Source organism: Pithys albifrons, chromosome 10 (assembly GCF_047495875.1).
Source record: "Pithys albifrons albifrons isolate INPA30051 chromosome 10, PitAlb_v1, whole genome shotgun sequence".
In the NCBI taxonomy this organism is placed as follows: domain Eukaryota; kingdom Metazoa; phylum Chordata; class Aves; order Passeriformes; family Thamnophilidae; genus Pithys; species Pithys albifrons.
The window spans coordinates 21,302,274-21,326,876 of record NC_092467.1 but is presented as its reverse complement, the minus strand read 5'-3'; the positions used below and the strand labels follow the sequence as shown (position 1 = coordinate 21,326,876).

General features: G+C 39.5%; 1 protein-coding gene across 7 annotated transcripts; it reads left to right on the top strand.

The window, feature by feature from the left end:
• Nucleotides 1-717: 717 nt before the first annotated feature.
• On the top strand, nucleotides 718-23,053 carry PTGFR (prostaglandin F receptor). Of its 7 annotated transcripts, none has more exons than XM_071565642.1 (3): nucleotides 718-846; nucleotides 2,236-3,082; nucleotides 20,872-23,053. In XM_071565642.1, exons 2-3 carry the CDS (start codon nucleotides 2,294-2,296, stop codon nucleotides 21,172-21,174), a joined length of 1,092 nt encoding a protein of 363 aa, XP_071421743.1. In that variant the 5' UTR covers nucleotides 718-846; nucleotides 2,236-2,293; the 3' UTR covers nucleotides 21,175-23,053. The 7 variants fall into 7 exon arrangements, with proteins under 7 accessions (XP_071421743.1, XP_071421739.1, XP_071421744.1 ...); XM_071565638.1 differs by having other exon boundaries at nucleotides 718-880; XM_071565643.1 differs by lacking the exon at nucleotides 718-846 and adding an exon at nucleotides 999-1,097 and having other exon boundaries at nucleotides 2,236-2,761.
• Nucleotides 23,054-24,603: the final 1,550 nt, after the last annotated feature.

Below are 24,603 nucleotides of genomic sequence, written 5' to 3'. Positions count from 1 at the left end.
CACTAGGAGTAAAACTCAAGGCTGTGTCTCAATGAAAACAAATATAAGTTCTCCATCATTGTTGCCCGTGACAATATATTGGTAATACTTTACAACTGGGTTTTGCATTTGACCTTGATTATATATTTTAACTTAATTTTATAGGGGAATTCTCAATAAAAATTCCTATTCAGGCCTCTCTGGTAGTCCTGTACATTGATGGATGAAATAACTTAGAAGTTATCTATAACAACTTCAAGTTGTAACAGGATAAGTACATGATGATAAGGGAAAAACATTTGAATCTCCAGCCTTATCCTTAGTATTATTCATCGTCTATATGTGTTCTCATTGAATTTCTCCAGTGGAGAAACGATCCAAGGAGCACTGTTAGCTCTGTGAGACCTGGCAGGTGCAAGGGGTGTGCGTCTAGTGATGTGTCCAGCCACATCCCTAACCCTATTCCTGAAGGCTACCCGTTCCCGCACTCCCTGCGTGCTGATGAAGAAGGTAGTTGGAAAGAAGCACGTGGAAAGTGAAGAAGAGATGAGGCTGCGGCTGGGGACAGATGTGGCCCCTTGGCTGTCCTATGAGTTGCTACTGCAGTGACTGAAGTATGATGGGCAGGAGCTCGCCCTGCCGGACTGGGGCGGCCCCGTCTCCTGTCGCCGTGCAGTGACACGGCAACCTGGCTTTCCTTGCCGGAGACACCTCTGCCCGCGGGCACAGCGAGGGGGAGGCTCCGCTCTCCGCGCACCGCTCCGCGCTGCCGCAGCGGGGAAGCCTGAGCGCGGGGGCTCCACCTTGGCGGGACAGCGCCGGCCCGAGGCTGCCCCGCAGCGTGGCTGGGCACGGGGCAGGTGCGCGGTGCGTGTGCCGCGCCACGGGAGCCACGGCCCTGGTGGGGACACGGGCGGGCAGCGACGCGGCACCGGGACGGAGCCGGGCCGGGGGCGGCGGGCGGGGAGGGCGGCCGGGAGGCCGGGTGGGGAGGCGGAGGGAGGGCGGGCGGCGCCGGACGGGCGGGGAGCGGGGGCAGCGCGGCCGGAGGAGCACCGCGCTGCGCCCCCCGCGTCCGAACGCGCCGCGGAGCTGAGCGGCGACGGGCCGGGACCGGGGTAGGGAAGGAGCAGCGGGGCCGCTGCGGGCGGGTCGGGCCGGTACTACGGCACTTGTGCCCGGCGAGGCGGGCTCGCCCCGCCCCCGGCGGCGGCAGCGCTTGAGGGTGCGCGGGGCGGCGAAGGGGCTGCTGTTGAGTGCCCGCCGAGGGTCGGGCTCGGCGCGGCGACGTGGGGCGGTGGGAAGGGAGGTGCGGTGCGGTGCGGTGCGGTGCGGTGCGGTGGAGGGGCTCCGTCTGAGCAGTTTGCCGGGAGTTTGCCGGGCGAGCACTCCCAAATGGCAGAGATGCCCTTGGCTCTCCCGTGTGCCCTGTTCCCGATGTAACCGAGATACTTCAGCGGCAGTTTGTAAGGGTTATTAACGCCTGCTTGTTTTTTCCCTCTTCTTCCTCTTTTTTTTTAGTTTTTCTTTTTAGTCATCCCCCACCCTTACCTTTTTTTTTTTCTGCCTGGGAAATTTTTGCCAGCAGAAATGTCCTGGGAGTAGAGATGGGAGATAACGTGTAAAGCAACTTGCGGAATGGGTTTCTGAATTAGGAAGCGTCTAAAAACCAAGTTTGTGCTTCAGCGAGGGCACTGGGAAGTCGAAGGCTTCAGTGTTGGTTAGGTTAAAGCTTTGAAACAAATCGTGAGAGGAGAATTGTTTGGAAGATGTTAGGACATTGTTTTGAAAATAAATGTGTAAACAGTAAGAAGAGAAATGGAGTGTGATTATAATCTCAAAATGTTCCATTTGAGCATTTAACTTTTTACTGTGACTGGGCTGATAAATACTGTCATTCTAGGAGTATGTAGCAAAAATGTTTGTTTAACGTAATTGGCCCACCCGAATGGTTTGCATGGTTTCTCTTACTGAATGTACATGAGCACTAGGTATTTTATATGTTATTTTGTGTATCTTACACAGGCAGAGACTGAAAAGATCCTGTAGGCTTTATATGCATTGTATAATGCATGCAGATAATTGTTTTAGCCTGTGACTGATGCACTTAAAATGTGATACCATATCATATCACTCAGAAAACCGGAAAATTAGATTTGTACCACAGACTAATAGTATGGAATTTCTGCTTCAAATGCTATTTGTACAGTGGCATGCCTTTTACAGTGTTGTGTATATTTGTTTTTAATATTGCAGATGCCTTTTGATTGCAAGACTGCTGAAATGCTTTGAGGACTGCACTTCTTTCCTAACCATGAACAGTTCAAAATCACCAGGGCTGGCTGGATTTGGAGTCTTGAAAAACACAACCTGCCACATGGATAAAAAAATTTCAGTTTTTTTTTCAATAACCTTCATGACGGTGGGAATTTTGTCCAACAGCCTTGCAATAGCAATTCTCATGAAGGCATACCAGAGATTTAGACAGAAATCGAAAGCCTCCTTTTTGCTTCTTGCCAGTGGTTTGGTTGTCACAGACCTCTTCGGCCACCTCATCAATGGAGCCATTGCAGTGTTTGTGTATGCATCGGACAAAAACTGGATTCGATTTAACCAGTACAACATTCTTTGCAGTGTTTTTGGCATCTGCATGGTTTTCTTTGGTCTGTGCCCACTCTTCCTGGGCAGTGTGATGGCTGTTGAACGGTGCATTGGAGTCACTAAGCCAATATTTCATTCTACAAAAATGACTTCTAGACATGTGAAAATGATGTTGACTATGGTATGTCTGTTTGCTGTTCTTATAGCTTTGCTACCTATTCTTAGGTTTAGAGCCTACCAAATTCAAGCATCGAGGACCTGGTGCTTCTATAAAACAGAACATGTTGAGGACTGGGAAGACAGATTTTATCTCTTACTTTTTTCTTGCCTGGGGTTACTGGCCCTTGCTATTTCATTCCTGTGCAATGCTGTCACAGGAATTACCCTCTTAAGAGTCAAATTTAAAAGTCAACAAAGACAAGGCAGATCTCATCATTTTGAAATGATCATTCAGCTCTTGGCTATTATGTGTGTTTCTTGCATTTGCTGGAGTCCATTCCTGGTAAGAGCCTAATGTGTTTGCCAGTGTTTAATGCTCATCACTGTATAAAAGTTATACTTTTTTATCTCCAGGTTTTAAAGTGCTCTAGGTGCAATAATAGCTCCATTTGCTCAATGATATTAATTTTATAGCCTATTACGCATAATGTCTGTACCTATGCATCTATAAAAATATGGTACTTATTCTCCACTTCTGAGCATAAACAAAGTACATTGAGTAAGCTAAATATATAGGAACTGTGAGGACTGTACTTCCAGTGCTGTGAAGCAGACAGTGGTAGCAGAATGGTGGCTAGAGTAAATCAGAACAAATGCTGAGCTTGTCCAAAATTCAGTGAAATCTTGGAGTCAGAAGTCTTTTTAGTCTGTACTGTGGTTCATATAACTTCTTTATTTATGGCAATCTGTTTCTTTGTTATTATCACAGTTTACTGCCCCTTGTGAACTGTGTTAGGGCAGGTAACAGTTAAGGTCTTTAAAATCCTCCAGTCCATTAACAGGGTGTTAAGGGCTTTGCTTTAGAGTCATGTTGAGAAACAGTGGTTGGCAGTGGGTTAAAACATCATTTGGTTTAGACCTAAGCAAGCTGGGTTTGTAATCTGGCCAGAGGACTAGCAAAGCTGGTTTTTTCAGTTTGTGTGCTTTCTCAACCAGTAATTTAGCTGTGACTTTGGACTGCCTGCTGTCACTCTGTGGTTCTTCCAAAGCGATGAGTGCTGCTCATGTTAGTGTGTGCTCTGTCAGTGAGCAGGGCCAAAGGAAGTGGGATTGTGATATGGGAAAGAATTTGACAACTCCTGTTGTATGATGGCGTTATAAAGCTAATATTAGCTGTGACTCTCTTTTAGTGTAGTAAACCTGTCCTGAGAAGATTAATTTTTTTTGCTCTAGTCAGAGAGTTGAAATTATAAGCCATGTGAAATCATAATTTCTTTTCTAGAAACAAGGTCCCATAGTTTTTCAGTGATACAAATGAAGAGCAATTTTGGTTTGAACTTACAAATACAGACATGTAAATCTGAGATCTGTCTCAGATCCAGCTATATCTCATCTATTCACTGCCTATTGTAGAGTATGAAGTCACCTGAGTTAGTTCTAAATCAGATACTATCCTCAAATACTGGTACTAGCCTTGCTGCAGCAGCTGGGTGTATCTGACAGGTAGCATTTAATTAAGCCAATATCTCAGACTTCAAGGAGGAAGTCTGGATATAAATGTCTGCATCACTGAAATGCACAAAACTTTCATTCAAATCACAGAGTTTTTCTAGTCTTGCTCTGCAATATAGTTCAAATTTAGGTTAGCTTCTGTCAGTGTTGTGGCTGTAGTGTAGAGAGCATAAAGTTGTCAGAGCAGTATAGCAAATATTGTAGTGAACTTCAGTTACTTCAGACACCTCCTGAAGTTTGTCTGGGACGAGCCACAGAGTCATTTTTAAGAAGAGCGACTCAAATGGTGACTTTATGTTCCATGAAAAAGCAGCATTATCCTCTGGTGACATTTTTTTTTCAGATAAAATAGTTGGTCTGAAAAGTAGGAGTTAATTTGGGTTTTAAAAACCCTTAGGTGTCAGAAGAACAATAAACTGTTTTAATTCAAAAGAGGTGCTTCATTTATTCAACATATGAAGGAACCCTAAATTGCAAGTACTGTGGAGTTTTTTTCAGTGTTGGTAATTTTTTTATACCTTTCAATTTTTATTAATTCTGACATACATTAAATATATATAAAATAATAATTTAAAAAATCTTGATAATCTTATGAAATCACAGCACTACTTTTGTTAGAGCATTTAACTTCATCTAAGTTGTAGTTGAAGATGAGTTATTAGTCCAGGAGGAATTTTTTTTCAGAGCCTTTTCACAGTTTGGTGTTTGCATCAGCTGAGGATTCAGGCCAGTGAGTGACTTCTTGCTTAATTTTGTACTTAGCAGTTTTTGAGACTCTATTGCAGAGGGGGGTGGTATGCAAGAAATTCTGGTTCATTGGGTGGAAAATCTGCAGGTCCTCTGTGTGTGTGATGGGCTTGTGATGCTTTGCTTCTGGGGCTACTTTGAAATCAGATGAGCCAAACTAGTGCCATAATAACCTTGGCAGCATGAAAAATAGTTCTGCAATATGGACAAATTTATGTGAGAAAGGAAGAGTTAAAAAAAGTTAGCGTAAGGTAGGATTTAGTTCTCGAAGCAAAGTGTTAAGGAAGTGTTTTAGCCAGAGAGAGTTCAGTAGTCTGGGAAATGCAATGGCTTGGCATCCTTTGTAGGTATTTTCTTTCTTAGCTCTTAGGATCCTAGTTTATGTCAGTTAATTAACTGAATTACCCAGGCTGTGTTTTGATAGCATTCTGTTTACTGAATACAAACAGAATCAAAAGTGTGGTGTTAATGTAGCAAGATTTTTTGGGCTGCAGTGGAATAAAGCTTTGTACAGCTCAAGTGCTACATTAAAGTGATGCAGAGTTTATCAAGATATATGTTCTATAATGAATTTCTGATTCAAACCTACTTATCTGATATATTGGAAACCTCTCAGGGCTTTTAATTTGCAAAATTAATGGTTTACATTCTATAATATAAAAAGCATATACCAAAATAAGTATTTCTGGACATAAATACGAGCAGGTGTTCATCGGTGGAATTATCTGGAAAAGGACCCAAATACATGCTTGTTCTTCAATCATTTGCTTCTTTAATTTTTTTTTCTCAAAGCTGAATCTAGAAGTCAGTGTTAGTCTTTGAATTGTGAATTTTAGCTATGTTCTCTTCTGAAAGGGTATACGAACAAAATGTTTGTGAGAGTCAATTGCCTTGATGTAAACCAAAGCAATTAGAAACTAAACAAACCTTTGGAAGAGAAAGTGGAGGAAGGCAATGCAGTTTATGCTACATGTGGTTTGCAGATACAAGGGTTTGGATTCATTGTGTGATTCCCCATCTGATGTGGGGGTTTGCTGTGTTTATTTTCCTTTTGTTTTCAATCTAGTCTGGTGTTACGCCCATTGATATATGTGCATGGCTACCATAGTCTAGTCTCTCCAGGACTGTAATCCAACTACAGATTTACTCCACTATTAGATTTTAATTTAATTGCATTTCATGGATTTTTTTCCAAGTGGAGTTAGTATTCAGACCTTGTCACTGTCTTGTGATAAAATCACTTTTAGATGTCATTAGAGTCCCAAGACCCTGGATCATCCTTTATGGTGTCTGGTGTGGAACTGAAGGCGACTTCTACATCTGCTCAGTGGTAGTAAAGTTGTTTTGATTCCTTGATGTGCATGTAAATGCATGAATAGCTAACACTTAATGTTATATATAATGATATATAGTATTATAATCAAATACCACTTCTATCTTAAGATTACTGGAGATCTGTCACATTTTTCAGAAGCAGAGCCCATGATATGTGCCATGTGGAGCTCTGCCTGGAGCTGTTGGACAGGGACTTTCTTCTGATTTTTTTTCCCTTTTGATTTCTTTCTTGAAGATCATCTCATCTGTTTTTCAAAAATGAGCCACTTTTTAAAGTTTTCTGCCGCTGTGAGGGTAACTTTCCTTAATGAAATATGAGAATGAAGGGTACTCCCTACTTCGTCAGAATGGGGGAACATTGATATCTTTTTGAGGAATTTAGAGAGGGAGGGAATTCGCAAAAAGAAAAGGCACAAGTGAAATTCCTGAGTTTTACAATAATGTATAATCCATGATTTGCAGAGGCACATTTGTTCTGACAGTCCAAATAATTTTGCTTTTTGTTGGGAAATTTCCAGGTAAATATGTTCTGAAGATAGTACCATCAACTTCTCTGCGCAGTGTTACCTTTTCTTATCCTTACTAGAGCCTTAGCCTTTCCTAGTAGTTTGTGAATTGCTGGATAAATTTGGTTCTTTGGGGTTGGATTCTCAAAGCAAATAGTTGGGCTGGAGCATTTTGTGACAGGCACCTCTGATGAAATAGATTGTTATATAAAGCTGTTTTTTGGCTGTGACTTGACATCTGGCCTGTCATGAAACAGCTTGGTTTTGAAGCTGTGTTTGTATGAGCAAACTCTGACTTCAGTACGTCATATTCTGTACGGCTCAAGGGATAAGCATATTTTAAATTTTGTTTTTGGAGTAGCAAAGAGAAATGCCTGTAATTATGGACAGGAGAGATTTATTTCAGAGGGATAGGAACAAATTGTGATATGGAGAAATTTCTAATGTCTTTAATGTGTGGAACACAGTCTTAGCATGAGAAAAATACTTTTACATTCAAATAATTCTTGTTAAGATCTTTTTCCATGCAGTTATCTGATCATTTCATTCCAGTTTTGCCTCCCCTATAGTGCAGAAAATAGCCACTCTGTTTTTTTTTTTTTGTTGTTGTTGTTTGGAAAGAGCTCAGCTGTTTATTTCATGTGATTGAATTAACTCTTATTCAGTTGCTTTTTTTACTTATCTTAATTTTTATCACTCCCTTCTCATGTAATCTCTCCGCTTTCCAGTTTGTTATGCTGTGTCTTTGAATTTGCTCTGACTTCTTGTCCTTGGATTGTCTCATGCAATGCAACTTGATGGCTGCTTTTCTTGCACCTGGGGCTGTTTTCAGTTTACAATTTACTGAATCACTTCAACCCAGAAGCTGCTGAAGCTGATTGGAGTGATCTTCGCAGCAAACATGCTTCTGGAGCTGATGAGAAGGGCAGGTGTGTACTAACAAGGAGGCTCTTGTTGGAATACCCTTGCCCCATCCTACCCTAGTTGCTCCACCAGGTATTTTGGGTGTGGAGACAGGCTCATAGGAGGTATGTGCCAAAGGAGGTCAGTTTGTTGCAGGTTTTTCACTAAGTTCTAGTTGCTTATAGTGTAAGGTGTTTTGATGTACAAGGCAATCCTCTGGGCATCTCAGTGAGTGTTTATGCATGTGTAGCCATGTATACACATGCATAGAGACATTTTACCATGTTACTGTTGAAATCCCTCTCTCAATTCTTGTTTTCTGTCTTGTTTAATAAGCCAGCAGTTTAAATTCCCGTTATGTTACCATATGTGCAACAGGCATCATGTTGTTGGGCATAAAACTTGTTCCTTTATTAATACTGTTTGTATACCTTCAAATATTGCTGGTTGTATTGTCCCTACAACAGAAGAGTTACTTAAAAATTTATCTGTTGTGCTTTTGTGAATGGTGATTTTTCATAATCAGAAAGTGCAGCTGAGAAGCCAAAAGATGTCCCAGGATGGAGGCCCATGCTCTGGCAGTGAGGCCCTTGTTGCCTGTTCAGCACAGCCCCCCAGATCTCACTGGTGGCTGCTCTGCAGAACTGTGTTCTCATCTTACGCATTATTAGTCAAAACTGCAGCCTCTGTGAGTTTGTGGTGCCTGCACAGGAGCTGTCAACAGGGAGAGCAATCTTTTCTTTTGAAAAGGAATAAATTAGGCTTTCACTTTCCAGTCATATGTTTCTGAAGACTGAAGAAGGAGATACTCTTAAATATGTTTAGCCTGGAGAAGAGGAGGCTCAGAGGTGACCTCTTCACTGTCTATAACTACCTGAAGGGAAGTTATAGCCAGGTGGGGGCTCGTCTCTTCTCCCAGGTACTCAGCAATAGGACAAGGGGGCACGGGCTCAAGCTCTGCCAGGGGAAATTTAAGTTGGAGATCAGAAAAAAATTCTTTACAGAGAAAATAATCAAGCATTGGAATGGGCTGCCCAGAGAGGTGGTAGATTCACCATCCCTAGAGATTTTTAAACGCAGATTGGACGTGGCGCTGAGTGCCATGATCTAGTAAGTGGACTAGAGTTGGGCCAAGGGTTGGACTCGATGATCGTGGAGGTCTTTTCCAACCCAATCGATTCTATGATTCTATGTTAGCTAACCTTGCAGTTTGAATGCTATTGTAAACTTTCAGAGAGAAAAAAACCACACTTTGTCTGTCCTTTTTTTCAAGATTCAGATTTTAAAGAAGATAACCAATGATAACTACTCTGCTTGTGCTGGCTTTTGTCATTGCATTCTTGCTAAAATGGTTGTCTGTTGACACCATACAAAGATGGGATGTGTTGGCAGGAGATGTTTTCGGTTGGGTCTGGGTGATGCTTCATGCCCTACCTTTGGCAGGTCTGCTGTGGCAGTACTTGACGCTGTCATTGCATCTCTGAGGACAGATGCAAGCCCATCTCAGGAGCACACTGCTGCCACAATGGTTTTATTAAATGGACCAGTTTTTGCAGGGAAATGAAAACCTTTTCATAGCAGCAGGCCTGCTAGGTACACCTCTTTATTTCTAGTCCAAAGCATCGATACGGTACCTGGTTATTGTTGACTGTAGGTAGTTATTTGTCTTCCAGACCTTTTTGTGTCAGAAGAGATCAGGAGTGGCAGTTTGGGTGAATAAAATGCTCACTGGGTTCTTCTGAAAAGAAAAATCTTGAGTTTGCTTGTCTTTTGAGCTACACTAGAGAAAGGGCTCTCGCTCTCCGTCCTATCATGGTCATTTGATTGCTTGCTGAGTTTCCTAATACATCCATTAACACTGTGCAAGTTCAATTAATGTTCCTGCTTGAGTTCCTCTGAATCTGATACTCAGGATTAAATTGCTAAAAGGTTAGTGTCATTGCTAATATTATGTGTCGAAAGGTGTTTTGAAATAAATAACTCATTTTAGGATTTAAGAGAAAACTCATTTGGATTGAAATTTTTGTTAGTCTAAAAACAGAAGTGTCTTTCCAGCTTAGTTTGCCATGGAGTAAGGTTTAATCAGCAACTCATGCAATTTGAGTGTGCTTTTGTATGTCCTCATGAAATTACTCCATGGAAAGAATTTGCAGGGTTTTACAGAGAGAGTAACAGAGTTTAATAAGCTGCATGTAAAAATTCAATGCACTTATTCAGATGTGTTTCTATGATACTAGAAACCCTTGGATAAGATGTTCATGCCTTTTTTAGTATTGGTTGTAGAGATCTTTCTTTTATTTAAGATTCTTAAAAGGCTGGCAGGTTTCCACCAGGTTAGATGAGAAATGGAATGAGATTAAGAGGATACCCGCCAGGTGTTCAGAATTGGTCTGCTTTCCTCTTTTACAATATGTAGAGTTCTCTTACAGGCCTTATCCTTTCTGAGAAATATGAATCATTTAAAAAAATGTTTATAAATGTCAGCTAGAGTGTAGTTTATCATAGAGTGCTTAGAAACTTTGTATTAATTGTGGCTATATTCGTAATACATGTTTACCTCCCTCTCACAGAAGTCAGGGAGCCAAGCATTTAAATATTCTCTCAACAGGAAAGAAGTGCTGGAGAAGAAACAGACAGTGGTGATGATATGAACAAGGGAAGGAAGAAGGGCTGAGATTGACAGATTGCCCTTTACCGAGGCTTTTGGGGAAGCATAAATATAGTTTTTGTTATCTATGTTTACTTGTGCTGTTTGGAAAAACTTACGTAAAACCTTTTCTGAAAGTGCAGTGCTATCAGAATACAATAAGATTGTTTTGGAGAGTAAAAGTAGGGAAGGCAGATTTTGAGTCATGGGAGAACATGGCATTTTCAAAATAACATTCTGTTTTTCTTTCATTTCTTGTTTCTTGATTTTTAAATTTAGATGATATATACCAAATTAAACCATGAAGGTCTATAAATTGAAACACATAAATTGTTACAAATAGATGTCAGTGACTTTCACAGAAACTTCTGTTTTTTATTTTTTCAATTTTGAAGTTACCATCTGAAAAATTAAATTCTTAAAACTTCACTCAAATAAATTTGCCATTCATAACCTCTCCTTATTTACTCAGTTGGTAAAGTTTTTGGATTCTGTGCTTGATATTAAAAGTAAGTCAGTCTGACATACATTCCATTTCTTAGTATAAGAGAATTTATCCTATTTCCCAGATATTACACTTATTCAGGCCTTTCTTACTTGAAAATACCATACACTGCATAACCATCTTTGGAAAATTTCATACACAGCATAACCATTTTTGGATAGTTATTTTAGGAAAGCTCTCTTTCCTGACTATCTAAACACTTAAATATGGTAAAGTTGTTGCTGAGAAGTCTCAGAGACAAATACACTCACATGGAACAGCTCCAGAAAGTCCTTCATCCTTTCCAGGTTTAATGACAGACATCAGGGTGTGATACACGTTAATATATTCTGAGAGATACTTGTGTTAATTCACAATCTTAAGTATGGCATGATATTTATAAATGCTTTCTAGTAGAAGTTAGTTGTCTCAGTAATACTGTACAATTTGTTAATGTCTGAGAGGAATTGCTGAGTTTGGGTTGCACTCTCCCTGAGGATGGAGGGTGTCTGTTCCCTGTGCTCCTGGCAGTGCAGGAGCATTGTCCTGTCTTGGGTTCTCTGTATGTGCTTTCAGAAACAGCAGTGGTCAGACAGCAGAAGATGCAGAAAGGGTTTACACCAGGAGTTAGGGTAAACTTTTAGTAATTGAGACTCATTCTTTTGGATTCATTCTCATATTGGATGAGGCGAAATAATGAGCGGCAGAATGAACTGAAGCTGCATTGTAGGTAATGTGCTGTCTGTTGCTGATGGATTGCACTTACCTGCTCCAGACAGAGCAGGGAGTGGACAGCAGCTCATAAGCTTGCTCTTGGCTCTCCTCTGTTTGGTGAAGACCCCCTTCAGAGCTGTGTGCTGAAGGGCACGTTTGAGTGGCATGAGAGCTGTGCTGCTGCATGATTCCCCAAAGAAGGCTGAAGATGAACCTTTGTGTAAGGGATGTCCTGAATTGAGGTTTTAAAGACAGTTAGGCCTCAGTACTAAAGTCACGGAAACCATAGATTACTTTGTCATTGGAGAATTGGAAATTCATGACTGATCTTCAGCTGGTGCCCCTTTTTCTGTCCTGGACCTGTGAGCTGCCTCACAGGAGTCTTGAGCCCTGGGTGAGCTGGCTGAGCATGGGCTGCACAGCCATCTCAAAGTGACAGGCTTAAGGTAGGATGAGAAGGATGTAGTGAATCTGATCAAGAGTAACTTTGTCACCAGTGTTATGACCAATGTCAGGATGTGAGTACGTGGGGACAAAGCTCTTGTGCTGGGACAGACATGACTGGCTGTGTTCCCATCTGCTTCACTGCATGGAAAAAGAGAAGGTGAAGCAGGAAGGTAGGAAGGAGCCACGCAATTGGCAACAATTTGCTTTAGGATTTACAGTTCATTACTGAATTGGAAATAAAATTGAATCTGCATTTTACCAGGAGCATGCATTTGCAGAAGTTCTGAGAAGTAAATCACTCTTAAATGGAGACTTGATTTTTCTCTTCCATCCTCCATCTAAAACATGGTCCAGCTGCCAAGTAGCCCCTTTCAATTTGTTTGTCAACATTAAAGAAAAAAGTAATTGTAAATTATATATTCCAACTTGGTAAATATATTGCTAATTCATTAGCCTTGATATTTCTGCTCGTAGCTTCTTTGTTTACTTCTCCAGAGTGATATAAAGAACAAGTCACTTTAACAAAGGTAATTTAAAAAAAATAACATGAATGCAACATATCAAGTCTTCCTTTGACTCCAGCCAGATTTTCAAACACTGCAAATCAGGTAACACCAAGTCATTAAGTGACTATGACTCCAATCCATCTTCAACAAGGACAAGAGCACCAAGGGAGATTTATATTAGATTAGAAATTAGGGAAACATTTCTTCATTGCAAGGGTGGTCAGGCGTTGGAATAAGCATCCCAGGGAAGTGCTGGAATCACCATCCTTGGAAGTGCTCAGAAGGCATGTGGATGTGGCACTTGGGCTTATGGTTTAGTGGTGAACACAGTGGTGCTGGGTTAATGGTTGGACTTGATGATTTTAGAGGTCTTTTCCAACCTTAATGATTTTATGATATTCTGTGATATTCAAAAGATTTCCTATTTCCTCCACTGTGTATGTTGCATACATGATAAATATAAACATACATAAGATACAATTACAACTGAACATACCTCTTTTTTTCCCTCCTACACCCATATAATGAATACCATCGTTTCTCCGATACTTAAACTGAACGTCTGACTCCTTTGGTAGAAAATAGAGTAGGTTCTTTACTTTTTTAATCCCGTTGTTAATAGAGATCTTGCAGGTTTGATCACACATCAAAGCCATCTTCATTCCCGAACCCTAGAAGAGGTGAAGAGGCCACTATATATGATGACTGACTCACTGTGAAATTCTTCCCTCCTTTCTTTTAACCCTTCTAATATGTGTGGATATCTCTGGATTGGTGGGACTTGCCCAGAAAGCCACGGAGTATGTGACATTCCTCTGAAATCAGGGAGTTACCTGTCCAAGGAACCCTTAAAGAGTTCACCCTAACTCTGGGATTCTTAGACAAAAATAACACATCAGAGAGAATTTTAAAGAATGGCCAGTTAAGAACTGTCAGATCCCATATTTGCTGTAGAACATTTTCTTGCACTGAAAGACAGAAGATTTGCCTCTGGTTGCCGAATCTATTGTTTTATCTCTCTTTAGACATGTAAATACAATGAAGGGTAAGTTTACTAATGAAGCAGTGTGAACATAGTGATGTTTGAAAGGACAGTTCACCTCTAAGTTGTTAATTTGATCTTGCACACAACAGTAATTAAATGCTTGATTTATTCTGTAGTTATGTACCTTTGCAGATCCTCTTTCTTCCATGTTGTTTATATATTGTCTCTTTTTTCTGCCTTCAGACAGTTCCCTTTCTCCCCAATATTATGTGTTGTGATTCTTTCGTCAGGTACTTATAGGCTATTAACGAGAGAAGTTCTGTTGCTCCTAAATAACTTAGAATATTTATTTAACCATTAAAAAAATCCATTTTTTTTTCCAAATCAGTGTGAAAACCTGGAAAAGCAAAGCAACAAAAGAGAAATAATAGGTCATTTCCAGGATTTGAAGCTTTACTGAACTGACCCTAATGGAAGAATAAGTGGATCCCAAATGTGTATATTCCTTGCATCACTAAATACTTAAGGATAGTCCTTATTATACAGTATTAGAAATACTCTGTTGTTTTCAGTTCCTTACAGTTGTCCTGTAAAGTTTCTCTCCCAGCACTGAAGGGTAAAGAATATTTCATTTTATCTATAAAATTAATTTTTTTATGCAAGATATTTTTTGATACAGGCCTTGTTCTTTGGCAGGGATACATTCCTCACACTATGGAAGCAGGATTTCTTGCAACTGTAAAACATGTAGCTCAGAAAACAGGCTGTTTATTTGACTTTGGTGTGGAAGGTATGCCTTTTCATTATGAAGTGAATCATCTACTGCTTGCAGTGCTAGAATCTTTTCTACCCATATCCACAATGCTTTCCATTCAAATGAGTTATCAATTAAGCTGTGAGAGTAATTACGTTGCCAGCTAGTTGAAGCAAAGTATTTCTAATTTTGACAGGGAGGAAAGGAAATAACAAAAAAAGACTGTCAATACAAGAGAGGAATATTTGGATTATTCAGGAGAAACAGAGAGAGGTGACCTGGAATGCTTCATTCAAGCCCAACCTGAATTTATGCTATTGCAAAACAGATGCAAATAGCTAGTATCTAAGGGGAAAGTTGACAGAGAATAAAAACTTCACCTTCAGTTAATGTTTGCAAATTTATGCACAAACCTCCTGACACCTTCTGTTTATAAGGCTCTACTTCATAATTGCATTCCTGCCTTTTATAGAGCATGATAATGCCAAAGGCAATTGATAAATTAAGAACAGTGAGTATAATGTTGTGGCACTTCACATTTTTTTCAGTAATTTTGACAAATTCTTGTGTACAGAAAAAACTCATTTCAAGATGTTTCCAAATGTTTGTTCAGAACATGTCTTGTCATGCATAAATATTTTACATAGAACTGTATAAACACAGATGATGAAAATGTCACACTTGACTCTACTGGCACAGTAATGGAGTGCAATAGACTGTGAGTCCTCTGTAGACCTGAGCCTGCTTGAGAAGACCAGGGAGCTTAGAAGAGCTGAATGGCCTTGGTGAGGATGGAGCTGAACTGCTGGGTGGCAAACACCCATAGAGCCTAAACTCAATGTCATGGCTCCAGTGTCACATACATGCTGCTACAATAGCTTCAGGTTTGTGCAACTCCATTTTAAGGGGAGCAAATGCAGAGCACACGGAGCTTAAATAAACTTCTATAACATAATTTGACAATCTCAGCTACCTCTGGTATTTCAAATCTTTTCTGTCAGCTTCTCATTTGGGTTCTGTTTGGAGTCTTTTTTTCTGAGAGAGACCTTGATCCTGCCAGGAGAAAGGTCTTTGTCAGACTAGGTGCTTTTTACAGGATAATAAGCAAACTTGCATCTTCAAGGATGTGTATCATGGCAGGTAATAACTATCCTTGATTTAGCTGTTTTGAACTAGAACTTGATTTTGGTAGTTAGATAGATTTTTTCCCAACTGAATAGTGAGCCAGTGCATCCACTCTTAATTTTTAGTGATATTACTACTTTTTCACAAAAGTATGTATGAGAGAAAAGGAGATTCCCTTATTTCTACTGCTGCATCTCAAGAGCTGATCCTGCAAAACTTTCCACAAAGAATTACTACATATGCTGTTAACAGTACCCTCTGAACTTTATAATGTGGTGGAAAACTTGCTCATGTATTTTTTTGTCTACAATTCCTTTTTAATTTGACATTTTTAATAAAATCACTGTGCTCAGTTAAAATTTAATTGCTAGGCTAAATGATCATCTGGTATATAAAAGCTGAAGATGTGGTTCATGTTTTTCTTTTAGAAAGGGAAAGGAAAACATTAGGGAGAAAACATGTTTCAGATCAAGAACATAAAAAACATTATGTGGCATAAGTAGAACAGTGTGTGTACTAACATCTTGATAGCAGAAGTAGTGCATTGCATATTTCTTGGAAGCCCTTGTTTTCAAACTGACTTACAGAGTCACATAAAAAATAGAATGAATCCTACTCAACTTTGCTGCAACAAATGCGTGGTTTATATACTGCAATATCTGTATAACAATGATACAGGCAATTTGCTATTTCTTTTCTAATAGCTATTCTTAGGAAATATAAAATGGTACATAAAATGTGAAGACTGATAAATTTTTAGTTCTTTCTCCTATTTTGCAAGCTTTTTTTTTAAAGTTTGTATTTATAGAGTACTACAAAGTGTCATCTTGTATGATCTCTTGCCTGTTAGCAGACTGCAGCTTCTTTTGTGGCATGAATAATGAAAGTTCCAAAAACTTCTGGAAATTCAAAACAAGTACTCATTTTTTTTTCCATGGAGTGGGACATAATCAGTAAAGTTCTGCCTTGAGTCCTGTGTGATTTAGAAGGGTATTTGCACCTCTGGGTTCCATATAGGCATTACTGACAAAATATAAATACTCTGCAAATAGTGAAAAATCCATGGACTTCCATTCATGGAAATCTTCAGAACTGCTTTTAAGGAAATCCAAAGGAAGAGGAAGAGGTATGGGAGGGTCTGAAAGGTTCCCACTGGGTGGTGGAGTCTGAAGGCTGAGCTGCAGAGGATGAGAATTTCCGATGTTTGTCTATTCTGCTTTCCATGTTAATCTCTTGGTCACTGTTTTTTATCCAGTTTCCTGCAGTCAAGGATAGAACCTGGATTGAAAGCCTATGTGCTGAAAGGCATCAAAGTAGCATTTTTGTCTTATTTCCTAACTAGCTGTAAAGTTTGCTACTTGTTTTGACTGGCTGTCCTTGAGTTCTAACAGGAATGTGACTCAGCAGCACAGCCATTTAGCCTATTAGTTGTTCTCGTGTAGATCCAATTGGAGGGGAAATTAAATTACTGCTGTTTGTGATTGGAGAGTGGTGTGAAGCTTTGGAGCATTTTTTTTCAGTTTGTTGCACAGAGCTTTGTCCTTAAGGGAAATGGCAGTTCTCTGGTGCTGCTAGGTGCAAAATTGAAGATGTCAACAATTTCAAAATGTTTTAAAAAATTTTCCAGCAGACTTCCTGGATCTTGCAAAGTTAACCTTGGTTTTAGTGAAGCTTAAAATTGGACAAGAACTATGGAGAAGTTTATTTAATTGTGTCAAGTCCTTCTTGACATAAATTTGATTTCTCTTTATTTTTAGGGACAGGGAATTCTCAGATCTTTCCTTAAACCAGTAAGGACTAATATGAGGCAGAGTAACTTTATATCTTACAAGCAGAAATGCTTGGTTTAAAAAATGCTTTTCCAGTTATGCCTTTATAGTTACTTTTCTAAAGAACATTTGAATTGTTAGATCATGTGATACTTTCTCTTTTTTTTTTTTTTTTTTTTGCAAACCAGGGAGATATGCCACAGCTGTGTTCATGTAAACATTGTGTAAATCAGCAAAGTGCTACTTGGATTCTTAGATTTCTAAATAGGTTAGAAAATGTCATGAGTTACATTTATTATTTACCAGCTGGAGATTCATTTTTTGAGTCATACTGATGAATCTGCATGAATATTAACTTAAGTTGTGGAGACCAAAGACAATTAGAGACGATGCAACTGCATTGTCTCTTCCCAATTCCCCATTTGTGTACTGCTGGCTACAGAGAACAGATTTCCTTCATCATAGTAACCTGATGGATCTACAGGGAAGGAAAAAAGTCTTTGAATTGATTTCCTGACTTCCTGACTTCAGCTAGTTATTAGCCAAATGAAAAGAAAGGAATTACCATTTCTGTGCCTACAGAAATGGTCCTGCTCTCGAGGTCCCCTCAGCACTGCAGCAAGCTCTGTTTGCAGTCTCTGACCTGATGACTTGAGCCAGTTTCATTGACACAAGTTTCTTGTGCCCAGGGAGCAAATACAGACTGTCTGCATGTTTTGCCTCAGTGAAATCCTTTATTAAAATGCTGGTAGCTTATTATTCCTTTTATAATTTGTGGTTTCAAACTGACTTTTGTATTTCAAGACTTTAAATATAAATAAACCAATTGACTATGAAAATGTAATACAAATAATAATTTATACTGACTTCATTCTGCCCCTCTTCAGCTGGCATTTAGGATCTTGTTCTGGAAATCAGCAGATGATTTTAGAAAAGCTACAGGACACAGTCTCCTCTTTGCACTGTTGGTGCAGTTGGTTTCAGTTGCTTGCAGTTTTGTAATGTGTTTTCTCAGAAGACATGAAAGCGCCTCCAGTACAGTGCAGTCTCTTTGGGAAGTGAGAAGCTCTGTCACTTCATACTCAGAGACAGTGTGATGGTAACATGTCTTGCTGCTCTGCCACAGGTGTATAAGGATAAAAATGCTCATTCTTGGGGCTGGAATGCGATTCTCTGTCTTAGTCCTTTTCTATTTGGAAATCTCTGCCTTCAGAACCTCCAATAGCTGGGATATTATTTTCTATTAGTGATAAAAGAAACAAAATATTTTTAAATTTCTGCATAATACTCTCAAATAATGTAAATAAAATGACTATAACATTTTTATTTTATGAAACAAAATTAGTAGGTAATCTAGATTTTATTATTTCAAATACAAGGATTCACAGCTTCATTGCTTAAGCATGTGTCTATGTACATAAGTTCTACTTGCTCAGTGTGAGTTGAGATGTATTATTTTTTGTATGTCCAGTGTTCAGAATAGTTAACTTGAATGCTCTGGATGAAGCTTCTCCAAGTGTGAGAATCCATAAATTATGTACCAGTTTTCCTTGTTCTGATTTATTTAATGTAAATCCATACTCAAAGCAGAGATACTTCATGTTGGTCCAGCAAGCTGAACAGCAAATTAATAGGTTCATTCAGAGGTGATTACTTCTCAGTGGAAAGGAATCTCACAAGTTTGCCAGGTAACATGTGAGAAAATAATACGATTTACAAAATCTGTGTGGAGCTACTTTTCCTTGATGGCAACACCTATGGCTTCTTTTTTTGTGCATGATATTGCATTGGTTTTGTCATTTATTAACTACAGAATGCTAGAGAGGAACAACAAATGAATTTTGCAGTACATCAAGAAGCAGATGAGGAAGCCATATGTCTGGATTAAGTCAGGCATATGCTGTATGGGATAAGGACACTGATCTATGAACTCTCCTGAGCTGTAATTTGCTGTCCAGTCGTACTTGCATGAGTAAGGAATATTCTGAGTTTGGCTTGTGGTATTAGACCTCTAATAAATAAAATGTAGACTGCCCTGAAAAAACATCCCATGCATAAGTCAAAGGAATTGTTCAAGTTTGGATTGGCTGCTGATGTCAGAGAGGAATGTGCCCAGTGGTTGTGGGGTGAAAAGCAGATTCAGGGAATTGGCTTGTGTTTGTGTTGGCTTGGTGCTCAGACATTTCTTCTTGTACTGGTTCCCAGCTGTGCTTCTGCCAGTCCTACCAGCTTCCTTAGCAATTTTCCTAGAGGATTTCTTTGCTGCTCCCATAGATGCCATACAGAACTGGTCAATCAAATGCTTAATCAAGCAAGTTCAGTGTCCTTTTATGAATTCACTTTGTTCCACTCAAGTTTATACTCAGATGTGGGTTTGTGAGAGTATTGAGCTTCAGTTTTCTCTCTTCAGTCATCATTAATCTTTGGGTTTTCTTTGTTGTTTTTTTTTAATGTATCTTTTTGAAAGTACAGCTCTCTGCACTTGGACAGACTGACCTAAACTCTCATTGCCCAATAAATCAGTGTACCCATAGCATCAGTTGTAAAATACCCTGTTTCTTTGTTAAATAACTATAGCTTTAAAGGCTTTGGAACTGAAAGCCTCACCGTGTTTCATCTTTCTACCAAAAAAGTCTTCATGTGCTGTTAACATTAATAACAGAGAGAGATAATTTACCATCTTATGGCAGATTCCTGGCTTTGCAGATCAGGCTTTCCTCACAGAGGAACTCAGGTTACAGACCCTCAGTGGCAGGCAGCCTGTAAAGGAGGTCTCTGCAGGGCAGGAGCCCCAGCAGCCTGAGCTTCACTAGGGTGTCTCACAGCCTCGGTCATTGCTCTGCAGGCCGGGGAGGCCAACCAAAGCTTTTTGGGCTGGTGTAGCTCTTGGGTATTCTCTGTCAGATGCAGTCCTGATGAGCCATTCTGGAAGATGCCTCCACCATGTGAAACTGTTGGTTCTGGTAGAGTTGCTGGTCTAGGTCTGTCCATGTGTAGCACCTCCAGAGGTGAATGAAACCCATGTTCTTGCTTTGTGTAGGTCTGTCCAAGTGCAACACCTTCAGAGGTGAATGAAACCCTCCAGTGACAAGAGAAGGGGTACTGGTGGTTTTTGTCACCATGGCCTAAATTTTTCTACAAATCTCTAAATCCTCTGGTGTCAATAAATTATGCTCTGTTGCAGCTTAAAAAAATATGAATATTCTTGCTAAAATCAAGCTGCTGTATTCCTTATGCAACCTTTGATTAGGAAAATATGAAAAAATAAATACTTTTCATAAAATTGTTCTGACCTACCAGTGGCCTCTGTCCTTGAAAAAACTCATCCCGGGAACAGTCTTGGCATGCTTTGTTAGATCAGATTCTGGATTAGGTTTTTATTTCTTGCTCAAATCAACCCCTGGTTTTGGAGGGTATTACCTGGCTGGTTGCCATCATCTGCTCAAAGTTAAGCAGAAGTAATTCAGCAGAGACACATGTATCTAGGATGATAAATGTTACATGCCTGAAAGTATTTACATTGTAATTGGGATACATTGATGCTGTGAAGGTGTGAAGATGTAGAAATGAGTTCACTCATTTACATGCTCTATTAGTGTATTTTTGATGTATAATTTTAAAATATTCCATTTTCAGGTAATTTATATGCTCTCTTGGTGTATTTTTTGATGTGTAATTTTAAAACATTCCATTTTCAGGTGACAATGGCCAGAATTGGGATTAATGAGAGCCGTTCAAAGGAGACCTGTGAAACGATACTTTTTGCTCTCCGAATGGCCACATGGAATCAGATTTTGGATCCCTGGGTGTACATTCTTCTCCGGAAGGCTGTGCTTAAAAACCTGTACAAGATCACAAGGGGATGTTGCGGTGTGCACATCGTAAACTTACACATGTGGGAACTCAGCTCTATCAAGAATTCTTTGAAGGTTGCAGCAATATCTGAGTCACCAAGTTCCAAACAGATAAACCTGCAGCCGCTCAGCTCGGTGGGACAATGAAGTTTAACATAGTCTGTGAAGAGACAATAGAGGCAACGCTCATAACATGGGCAATACCTTGAAGGGAATTCCAAGGCTCAGTGGTTTGGCATTTATTTCAAATTGTGAGTGGTTTGCTATTGCTGCTTACCGGTTTGATATTGCTACGCCAAAAGATGCCCTTGAATGTTTTAATTCCCTTTAGAATACACCCTGTCCAAAAGTGGCAGTGGAGTGATAAATCATCCATATTTCTCCCTTCCAGGTACTAAAGTGAACAGTGTACTTATAGTACTCCCCACCAAACCCATTACCTTTGCAGCCATCTTAAGCATGGATGCAACTGCAAAAGTGATCTCAAAGGTATTTTTTAAAAGGGGTTGATTTTACCTACCAGAGATAACCCCAAATCCTTTGTGGAGTCACTGCTTTCTAGAATAAAGTCCAGCACCCTTTCCATAAGGGTATTCTTTGCTTCTAAGCATTGAATTTACCAGTTGTATATATATGACATTTTGCTTATGCCTAGTTTATGAAATGATCCATTTTGCTTGGTTCATTGACTTGACTTCTTAATTATTTACTGTTCCATGAATTTTTGGGAGAGCTGCAAACTTCAATATAAAAGTTCCTTTCAGCTCACTGACAAAACCTAAGGTTCCCCATGGGAGCACAGAAGCAGATCACCTCAGCAGGCTTAGTTAAATTTTCAGATTTATCAGTGAGTTTTTAGTCCTTTCACCAAATTTTGTTGAAGCTAACAGGCATAAAACAGTGGATAGTCTGTAAAAATAGGCTTTCTGCTCCTTCCCAGAACTGAAGGATGATTCTGAGATGTTCCCTGCATATACTGAAATCCTTATGTGGTACATCTGCTTCATTTGTAAAAGGTCACATGTGTCTTGTGAAAATGTGTGTGACCAAATGAACACCTCTTCAGGGAACTGCTTTGGGAACATGAGTTTGTTTGTGAAAGCAAACCAAATGCTCAGTTTTCGCAGGGTCTGTGAAGAGCCGAGGGCATTCAGTATATTTGAAGGTACCAGAAGGTTTCCAGGACTCCACACAGAAGGCCCTTCACCTTTAATGCTGCTAAAAGAAGCTTTGTTTTTTGTGACTGTAAGCTCTTCAGAAGCAAAAAATGAGTGGTATATTGTTTTAAGAGAGAAAGGTTTGTGTTATTTTTACATACTTTACTTCAAATAACTACATTAGTGAAGTGTTGTTACATTTGAACAAAGTAGTTAAAAACAGATTCACCAAGAAGACATTCTGAGGGACCAAAACTATTCCCAAAGTACAAATTCATGTTGTATGTGAGAATAGTTTGTCAGAAAACAAAAACCCAAAAGGTTTAAATATTTCAATATTTTTTGTTTTTAAGCTCTTTCCTTTTTGTTTTAAAAAAGTTGAAAAATAAATGGGTTAAATAACCCTGTAATGAAATGGCTTAATTTACCCTAAAGAATTTCTGTAGGTGATTTACTTTCTCAGCCATAGGGCTGATAAGCCGTGCAGATTTGATGCTGGTATAAGTTTCGCACTATTGCTTCACGTGGGTTCTGCTGAAATCTGGAAGCATTGTCAGTGCTCAGTTTGGCTTTTTCATTTCGTAGGATGTGATGTCAGTGTATCTGTTGACATAAATTATTTGTTCTTTGTGGAAGATTGCTGTTTTAGCAGCTGCAAAAAAATACTGGTTTGTAAATTGTTGAGATATTTGATCGGTGAATGAAGCTCGACAATGTTCCATTTTGTTATGTGAATAAATGTAACTTGTGTAGTTCAATTCTGGTTGACTTGTAAAACAAACAAAAGTTTATATGTATATGTGATTTCTTATATTTTGTGTACTAATACATACTGAATGTAAATTGTAAAGCCTCATTAAAGTTACCAAACTGTATCCCGAGAGTTGTGGTATTTTTGTGTAACAATAGAGATCCAAAGTTTTTAAAGATAATCCTTACAACAAAAACTCTCATGCTGGATTCAAGCCAGCCACTGTCATTCCCACGTGTGCTGTCAGTTGTGAAGGCAGAAGAGGCCAGCAAGAATTCAGGAGGTGCCAGTGTGTGTACACTTTGCTGTCATATGAGCAGCCCAGGGCAGTTGGTGAGGCTGAAAAGGTCAAGTTCTAATGACCCATGCTCAGAAAATGCAAATAAAAATGGAGTGGTTGAAAGCATTCTTATCCAAATACCTGCCAATATGTTTCACATACACTATAAATTCTGCAAAAATGTGAGTTTTGCTCTTAATCTTTTGTCTTGATCAGTGATGTGAGAACCTGCAGAGACAGCTCAGGATATGGTCACCCAAGGATCTGTTACCACTGAAAGGGATTGGATTATTATTGTATTTCATCTCATGGGAGAGACAGAAACGTGCTGTGTTGTATGATTAGTTATATATTTTATGGAATATGAGTTTATGAAGAAATAAGTGGGATGACTTCACATCTGAGTATAGCCCAGGCAGGGAGCAAAGGACAGTCTGCTTAGCAATGTGCTGATATCTCTTTAGAGGCTGGGTAACGATGTGAGCAGTCATGAGCTGCCTATTTACTGCTGACAGTAATTAGTGCCTCCAGAGCATGCTGGGGCAATAAGTGCTCTGGTGGGAAGAAAGTGAATCTCATTTCTGACTAATGACCAAAGAAATCCTCAGGGTGGGAGAATATTTTAATGTAATTGGGATCTTAAGCAATGGCAGACTATATAAGGGAGCACATTATCCCAAAATGAGGTCGTAGCCTGGGCTCAATAAATGTGCTGAAGCAAAGAAACCATCAGTAACCAGTTGCTCATCATAGGGATTATGCAAATATCTGTAGTTTGTTACCTGGATACAGAGATAGAGAGCAAGGTTCGAGGCCTTTTAGATCTGATTCTTAAGACAAAGTGTCTACTGTGTGTGCTTATTTCCAGATACCTGCATGGAAGTGTTTTTATTGGTTTAGCTTGATATGTTAGGAACAATTTCAGAAATGGCAATATGTACCAGTCCTGTAGCCATGGTGATCCTTTAGAACAAGATGTTGGGACCTTTTGGATGTACCTTGTTGCCAATACACTACTCCAGGATGTTCTTGGTAACACAGCACTCCACTGAGTTACAGCATAGTTTGACATGAGATTTAATTCTCAACACTTGGGTCCTGGGAAAAGTGCAAATCCCAAGGGAATTTACTACACCTGTTGTGACTTTTGTTTCTTCCTAAAGACAACCCAGATGCTTTCAATTTAAACTTCTGCAACCTGTCACCATTAACAATAACAAAACTGGTCTTTCACTTTAGCAAACAATGACCTGCAATTAAGTCTTGTTGCATTATATTGAGGGAAGTATTTACTCCTTGAACAGACACTGTTTTCCTGCTGAAGGTGAGTTAACTTTGATATTTACTAGAAAATTTTTAGATACTAATACTATAATGCTGTGTCAAAA